We start from the raw sequence: 8,445 nt of genomic DNA on the forward strand, positions 1-8,445 counted from the left end.
CTTTCCAATTAGATCAATAAAATGCATGCGTCCTAAGCGAAGTTATTTATCTCGGTTTTTCGATTATTCGGCGGCCGCTTACACCCTTAATTCCTCCGTTAGCTCCTCGTAATTTCCCTCTTGATATCTAATTAAAATCTCAAGATTACCCAAGCACATGAATTAATCAACGGAAAATTTTCCTTCGCCAAAACTATTTATTTCTATACTTGGGGTAAATTATTCGTACATCTATTTACTCCGTGAATTTATTATCTAATCCCCAAAATTAACTTAATTAAACCCAAAGATTTATTTACAAAACCCAAATTCTCCACCTTATCTCTTAAATTAAATTTTAAAGCCCCAAACCCAAATAAGTGGTGCCCAAACTTATTTAAATCCTCCAAATTAATTATAAGGCCCAAATCCCTTTTGAAAACACAAAGGCCCAAAATCAAATCCTCACATTCTCACTCTCGGTTCTCTCTCTTCTCTCTCCCTCTTCTTTCTCTCTCGCCCAAAATTGCAGATGCTCGACGCCTCCTCCGACTCACCGTCGAAATTATGATGCGGCTGCTGCTGGGTCGGAAATCGCGACGCCGCTGCTGCTCGTCAGTCAGCCGGTTCGCCGCCGACGTCGCTCGACGTCGCCGCTGCTGTCACGACGGTCCTGCTGTCTCGCCGGTCAGCCTTCGCCAGCTTCGCCAGCCGCTGCCGTCGCTGCTGTCCGTTGGCCTGGAGGAGGTTCACGGTGCGGCCAATTCGTCCACCGTCACTCACTCTTCGGCAGCCTCCGAAGCGACACCGCGCAGCCCCGAAACCAACCCGAACCACCCCGCAAGTTAAGTTCTTACGTTGATTTCGTGAAATTAAAGTTCGTTTCTCTGACTCGGTTTGGTTCGAGTTATCAGTTCGATTTAGTTATCGTTGTTGTATGTTGCATTGGTTACACGATATGCAAAGAATGTGACTGAAATTGAAGGAACAAGGGATCATATACCTTGAACGGATTTTGAGCAAATTGTGAGCGAATGAACGGTAGTTTCCCCCTGCGTCGAGTTGGGTTCTCGGTCTCTGTCGGAAAAGATCGAATGAGTTTGACGAGTTGGTTTAGAAAGCCAAAAACGTGTAACAGTGATGGAGTTTAAACAATACCTTGAGTAGGAATTTGAAGACTTTCCTCTGTTTGCTGCAGGGATGGTTGATGCAGCAGGGATGGTTGATGCAGCAATTATTATAGAGGAGCATAAATTTAGAGGAAGAAGATTTGGTTGAGAAGTTGGAGAGATTTGTGGGATAGGTGGGAGCGGTTTCAACGTGGGATTAGGGAATATAATTTCAAATTCTTCCTTTTTTTTTGGTTAAACGTGATTTAGCTGAAATTATATTGGTTTTTGGTATTTTATTTGCAGATTACGGAAGAGGAATATCTTTTCACGGAGGAGGAAAATCTGTGCAGATTCTTACGGACTGGACTTTCATTTTATTTATTTAATTTATTTAAATAAATCTGTACACAATTTATTTATCACGGACTGGACTTTCATATTATTTATTTAATTTATCGGATCCAACATGGAATTGAGTCCAATAAATATTCCTCACGGAAAGGAAATTATTTAAATTCGCATTGAAATTTATTTCATAATTTCTAGCTCTCATAACAATAATCAATTCTTCGAAAACCTTTAATTTATCCCCGTATCCAGTTATTCGAGCAGCCACGTCACATATTCAACAATTTTACTCGATAATTAATTCGCAGACCTCGCAATATCAAAAGCATTAAATACATGTACTTTAGGGTTCGAAAAGTGGGGCGTTACCACTGAAGCCGCTATCGGGGTACAGAAAGCGTTGATCAAATTGACTATAAATGAGACTATTTTACGGATGGAGTTTATCACAATTAAAACAAATAATTTTAGCCCTTAATGGGCTTAGCGATAGATTTAGGTACACAGACCATGGACACGCGTGATCCCTTGTAGGGCATTGCTCAAATAATTAATCCCATAAAAAGGCAAAGAGAAATTTCTAGTCCTATTAGCTTGTAACTTGAGTATAGCTAATTAACCAGAATCTGATGGAGCTGACCCGGCTAACAATCATATTTATTCAACGACAATATAAGTGAGTACAATTACTACTAGTTGGACCCCACCGTGGTTCAGCCACAAAGTAGTCCAAGTACAGCCGTTCGGCAGCTAAGTCATGCTCTTGGAAGACCTGCACCCAATGACTGATTGGCTTAGGGACCTGCTGTTGTAAGTTTGTAATTGTTGCTGCCTTTGTTGTCGCTCCATGAGCATACCGCACTCCAACACGGCTCGCTCTAAGGCACCCACAATCTCGTCGTCATCATAAGGATCCATTTCGAGTGGAGAGTGAAAAAGAGAGAGATGTGTAAAAATTGGAGTATAGGCATGAATGAAATGAGATGACAAGTGGTATTTATAGTGTGAATTTAAGAAATAATTTAAAAAAAAAAACTGCGATCGTCACTTTTATCGGCTGTAAGGCCTGCAATAGGCGCCGGTAGCGTTCGGCGCAGAGTATAGAGCGGCAGTTTGGGGGCACTGTTGATCGCAGATATCATGCAAAACCGTCGATCGATCGACAATTTGTATCGTCCCCTATTGTGAATGGCCTAAACACTTCCGTTGCCTTTTCGAAACAGTACTGAACACATAAAGAGGCGCACATGTTGATAAAGCAAAATGCAACTAATAAATTAGTACTACTACTACTACTACATATAGCTAGTTAAAAAGAAGCAAGAATTTAGGGGTAATTAAAACCTTGTAAGGAAATAAAAGGAATTAGTTGGTGAAGAACAGAGATAATACATAGCAGCAGCAGTTTTTGCATACACATCAAATAAAAGCAGGTCTTTGATCTCAAGAGTCAATACCCGAACCCAAACCCCTTGCTCTGCAAGGATCACGCGAGGTGCGTTCTTGACTTCTCCCCTTCGCTCCAATGTTACACCACAGTGTCGCAGATGACAGCGCCCTTAATCCTCTCAACGGTGCATTTGATGAGGCTATTAACGGTTGTTACCGATGCCAACGAAAGCTTCGCCGTCGGAACCGAGTCCACTAGTATCTGGAAGGCCACCGTTAGCAGCGACCCGCCTGATCCCACCACCTCAGGAACTCCCCCGGCTTCGTTGCTGGGCCCGTCGGGGAGTATGGCGAAACCCGAGGGGAGGAGGGCCAAGTAGTCCGGGTCGCCGCCACTTAGGACCACGTTCATAGCGCGGATATCTACCGGAGCGTACATCACGTACGATCCCGTTGCGTCCGTGCTGCTCTCCTGAAGTATGAGCATGTTGCTTTGGCTCGAATTCGCGCTCTGAAAATATGAACACCTTCATGTTTTAGTTCCCCACTATAAACAGAGCGATTTAGAAGTATGGATTGTTATTGTTAATCTTACGTTGACGCGCAGAAGTGAGACCGAATTTCCTGGATCACGTCCATTTGCAATGTGTGCCATTTCTTGAACGAGGCCGCCGTTTGAGAGAATGTCCCACTTTGATCCAAGTAGGTTGATTAGAATCACTTGCAGATTGTAATGAATGAGAACAGAATTGCATAAGCAGATGAAATACCTGGCTTCTGGAATTCTCGTCGCGCAGGAAATCGAAAACTCTTTTGGGGGAGACGGGGAGCCAGAAGGAAGTAGCAGCGCTGAGCACAAAGCCAGGCGGCCTGCCTGGATCGTCCATGCTCTTTCTGGTCATCACCCTAACATCATCCGCGCCACTCCCTGAGAGTGTCGTCCATGTGTGAGCGGTCGAAGCTCCCACGCCGCTGCAGAAACTCATCACCATCCTCTCCGCTAGCTTCAGCATGCTCTTTCTACCTTCTGGAGATGAAATCACTGCAACACATGCATAATTAGGATTACTTCAATGAATAATTGTTGAAAGTAAGTTAAAAAAAAGGTGGAATTGTACCTCCAGCATCGCCTGCGGAGATGTTATTCGCCATCACGCTGGCTAGGCGCTCGCATTGTCTGTCAAGAGTTGCAACCCAGCGCTTAGCCCCGAATGCTAGTCCCGAATTAACCAGTGGCTTGTAAATGCTGTGGACGGCTCTGTCGTCTATCTCTACATGTTCAACCCATGTCACCTACCAAATTAAACATATATGTACATTAAACCATGTGATTCTGCTGATTAGATCATATGCCTACCTACATTGATCAATTAGTCATACCTTAGAGTAACCATTAGGCAATTCCTGAATCAAACAACCAGACGGCCGTCGCCTGCATCTTGAAATGGAAGTAGGCATCAAGTTGTCTAAAGAAACATCAACCACGGCCCATGTCCCATCGGTGTGTTGCTTGCAGTATCTCACGAAGTAATTCTCCCGCGTTGGGACCAAAGGAGAGGGCACTTGGAATTCAGCAGTCATCTAATTAAAGAACCAACCACATCACTCAGCCAAATCTATATAAACATATAACTAATGAACAAAGTAATCATGGTAGCAGACATACCACTTGTAAAGCTCCGTTGTGGTTGCCTGCAACACCAGTAGACAACACCTCCACAGTCACTGCTCTCGAAACAATGCTGGCAAACACACTCGACCATTGGTTCTGAAATCACAATTCAAACCAAGCATTAGAGACTAGGCATTTAATTTATCTATGTACTAATTGAAAAATGAAACGGTGGCTCATCCTACCACATCCATCAAGATCTCGACCAGGTTTATATGGTTCATGATGACTACAGCCGACTCCCTTGATGCCTCGGATATCAATCCTAAAGGCTTGGGACCAATTCCGCGGGGGAAGGTTGTTCCATATTCCTCCTCACTCAATATCTCTGCACCATTGCTGATGCTTGGAATCCACAAGGGTTCTCCAGCTTGAGCCATTCTGATGAGTTCCTCCATTGCTGCAACGGCCAGCTCGATTATCACTGGCTTATCAGCCTCAGTAGGCCCTGATACTGACCTGAGAAGATCTGCAGCTCCAAAAACTTCCCTACCTATACCCACCTGACCCCCGAAACTCCCCACTCCAAGATCAAGCGACCGCGATGCTCCTCCTCCCGGGGATAAATGAGGATATGACAGCATTGGTTTCCCAGCATATTTCGAAGCAATACCAGATATCCTATCAATCTGCATATTAACAAACATCATATACATAGACCTAATTATTTAGATAGTGAACCAAAAAAATGAATCATATACTATATATTACTCGCCTCTTCCCTTAAGCGGGCATTTTCGATTCTGAGATGCTGCTCATCGAACGACATCTCGCCAATCGCAGCTGGGCCTCCACAGCTAGGACAAGTAGCATTGGTGAGAGCCTCTTTGTACCGTATGTTATCTTCTCGAAGCTTGTCGTTTTCGTTTCTTAGTTGAGTGTTCTCGTGACGCTCATGTTGGGCCTTCATTTGGGTACGTTTATTCTGAAACCAAAACTTAACTTGCAAAGGCTCCAATCCAAGTCGTCGGCCGAGCTCTTTCCTCTGTTTGTCGTCTGGGTGGGGGCATTCATTGAAGAACCTGTCAAAAATACTCATTTAGGCATAGAAAAGGGAGATAACAAGAGATGGAAAGTAGTAGTAGTAGTAGTGAGCTTACGATTCCATTTCCTGGATCTGATGCTGTGTGTGGCGATGATATCTCTTCTTCTTCGGGCGTTGATTGGGATCTTGATCATCGCCAGATGGTGCCTCCATAATATCAGTCCCGGACTTGCTCTCGTATTCGTCGTCTCCAATCAAGTCCATCTCATTTTCCAGTGTTTTATGCGCCATATCCAGCAGGTGATGGTGGCTATCGAACATGTTTGGCTGAAACATCTTACAACCTGCTGCTTTTCTGCTATTAACGTCACCGTTGTTTCGAATCAAGATCTGCCAAACAAATAATGATGTTAGGATTTATGAATTAGAGCTAGGAATTGAAAAGTTGCAATACCAAATGGAATGAATTTTGCTTTAAAACTGCGTGTTGTAGTTGTACAGTTTCCCGTTGTTTACACGCTTATGTATACACGCAATTCTTTCGAAGAAGGGAGGCATTAATTTGGAGGCAAATTAATACGCGAGACTGAAAAATGTAACTAAGCAAATGGAATTGAATCTCATTTACTAGCGAGAAAACGGGGGTCAGCTGCATTCATTTAAGCGTGTAGAATATTCGATTAAAAATAGAAACATAAAACCAATTTAGAATAGGATGTGGTTATAGTGTTAATGGTGCCGTCAAGTCTTCAGATCTATCTTTACTCTCCCCGGTGAAGAAGATAGAATGGCAAAGACCGGTCTACATATATTACGATGCAATTAAACTTAGCTCAAGTCCTAATCAGATCTACATTAAGAAATAAAGATTGTACAACGAAATCACCGGTAAGAGTGTATTGCGTCACAAAATATTTCTAAATAAGATGGTAAAAAAAGAAAAGATTCTTGTAATCCTGAACCAATTTGAAAGAAAACTCTTAAAACTCACCCACTATTGTTTTGGTCCGAGCATTTGAAGGACCATATAAACCCTAGAAACTTTTCTCTCTAATTCCGGCGAAATGGGGGTTTATATATAAAGTTTTATTGGGTTTCTAAAAGTTAGTAGATTATATGGCAGAGGGATGGACTTTTGTTTTGTTGTTTCTTTTAAGGTTTTGTGGACTTTTTGTTTCTTGGTTTTTGGATTAAAAACAAGACTTTTCATCTCCACTGTCGTGACGTGCCAAAGTACTAAAACGAGTAAAAGAAATTGCAGAGAAGGGGTTTACATTGTGAACTGGTCTCTTGACGTTCTAGCTGTATCTTAGTTTCTTAAAACGGTTTTTCATATAACGCCCATGAGATCTTCGGCGGTGTCCAAATTCAAATCTTTTCGCTCTGTCCAAGAAATAAAATTAAAATAAAAACATAATTAGGAATACAAGAATGTGAGAAGAAAAGCGAGAATTACGGTTTTTTTCCTTTCTTTTGAAAGAGAGAGAATTGAGGTTTTAGAGAGCGCACAAGCATAGAACTTGCTATAAGAATATATGCAAAATATGAGAGTAGACTTACTTTTGTTGAAACTTTGTAGAACAAAGGAGAAGAAAACCCTAATCCTGAATTAGGGTTTGGCGAAATATTGAAGGTAGAGATCTACTGATTTGGGAGATTAAAGGGATTGGAGAAAAGCAGTTTTGGGCAGGCAGTGAAGTGTTTTCTAGTTTGATTGCAGATGGTGGCTTTCTTGTGAATGGAATTTAAGAAGAATTGTTGATGAAAGGGAGAGAAAGGAAAAGGAGATAGAAAAAGGCATGAAGGCGATGATGAAGAAGAAGGAGAGATGATGGAGAAGAAGATGTGGCAGGAATGGAGTAATTGCAGAGCGTATAGAGATGGTGCGATAGCATTTATGGCGGGGGCGGGCGGGGGTGGTTTTATGGCAAGGCCCTTTGGGTTGGTATATGATGTTTAAATTTCCTCTGCCGCAATGGTGAAATCCACTTAATTACCTTTTTTTTTATTTTCCTTTTATTTCTCACGCCTCTCACTCTCCATACAACTCAATTCTTACGCCTCTCACTCTCCATACAACTCAATTCTTAAAGTGTCCACAGTGGGGGAGCCGCGGCCCGTGGCTCGGGTGCGCGGCCCCCACTGCAGAGAGCAATGGCGGATCCAGGATTTAATAATCGTGGGTCGAATTAAATAAGATAATAAATATAATATTAGATATATTTATGTAAAAATACATAAAATATAAATATCACAATCTTTTGTTATGCGGTATAGTTTACTTTTACGAATATCATATTTGAAATCGATTCAAATTTTTTCATTGGGAATAGTTGCAAACGCCCTCCTTCTCATTCTATACCATTAAATGGCATTCAACCAGTCATCTTTTATCTTATTTTGTAGCTCTGACTTCACAAATTTTATTATTGAAAACACTCTTTCAACATATATTGAGTTGTTTTTTCGTTACTGGTATAAAGTAAGATCATTTAATCCTTCGACAAACCAATGGGGATTACTAAAAGTAAGATAACACGATCAATCCTCTAAAAAAATATAATTTATATTCTCTCTTTAATACTCCCTTCGTTCCATAGTAGATGTCACACTTGGGAGATAGCACGAGATTTTAGGATATGCTATTTTGTATGTTAAGTGGTGAGAGAATATATAATTTTATAATTGATGTGAGAAGGAACTTTTTCCAAAATAGAAAATGTGACATCTTTTGTGAGACAAATTAAAAAGGAAAGTGTAACATCTACTATGAGACGGATGAAGTACTAATTAATCACATTCTATAACATTTTGAATTTAATCTCATTAAGGATAAGGCAAATAAAACAATTAAATCAATAATTTAAAATTTAAATGCTTTATGAATACTTATTAGGCGTTAAACAATGGGTGATAGGCCCATTTTGTGCCAACTTAATTAGTACTACTCCTACTATATA

At 41.2% G+C, this 8,445-nt stretch overlaps 1 protein-coding gene across 2 annotated transcripts; it reads right to left on the minus strand.

Moving 5' to 3' along the window:
* Positions 1-2,765: 2,765 nt before the first annotated feature.
* LOC121811613 (homeobox-leucine zipper protein MERISTEM L1-like) lies at positions 2,766-7,382 on the minus strand. Of its 2 annotated transcripts, XM_042212486.1 has the most exons (11): positions 7,046-7,382; positions 6,760-6,868; positions 5,601-5,875; positions 5,216-5,522; positions 4,686-5,129; positions 4,495-4,596; positions 4,209-4,409; positions 3,947-4,121; positions 3,599-3,870; positions 3,424-3,519; positions 2,766-3,339 (listed from the first exon to the last, which is right to left on the minus strand). In XM_042212486.1, exons 3-11 carry the CDS (start codon positions 5,819-5,821, stop codon positions 2,968-2,970), a joined length of 2,190 nt encoding a protein of 729 aa, XP_042068420.1. In that variant the 5' UTR covers positions 5,822-5,875; positions 6,760-6,868; positions 7,046-7,382; the 3' UTR covers positions 2,766-2,967. The 2 variants fall into 2 exon arrangements, with proteins under 2 accessions (XP_042068420.1, XP_042068421.1); XM_042212487.1 differs by lacking the exon at positions 6,760-6,868.
* Between the last annotated feature and the right edge of the window lie 1,063 nt (positions 7,383-8,445).

The sequence above is a fragment of the Salvia splendens genome, chromosome 7 (assembly GCF_004379255.2).
Source record: "Salvia splendens isolate huo1 chromosome 7, SspV2, whole genome shotgun sequence".
Taxonomy (NCBI): domain Eukaryota; kingdom Viridiplantae; phylum Streptophyta; class Magnoliopsida; order Lamiales; family Lamiaceae; genus Salvia; species Salvia splendens.

What these genes read in the sequence shown, in the direction of transcription:
- LOC121811613 (XM_042212487.1), bottom strand. Translation starts at nt 5,821, where the DNA reads ATGTTTCAGCCAAACATGTTCGATAGCCACCATCACCTGCTGGATATG. An exon ending in CAGATCCAGGAAATGGAATC is followed by an intron (nt 5,523 to 5,600) that starts GTAAGCTCACTA and finishes TATTTTTGACAG; the next exon opens with GTTCTTCAATGAATGCCCCC. An exon ending in ACAACGGAGCTTTACAAGTG is followed by an intron (nt 4,410 to 4,494) that starts GTATGTCTGCTA and finishes TTCTTTAATTAG; the next exon opens with ATGACTGCTGAATTCCAAGT.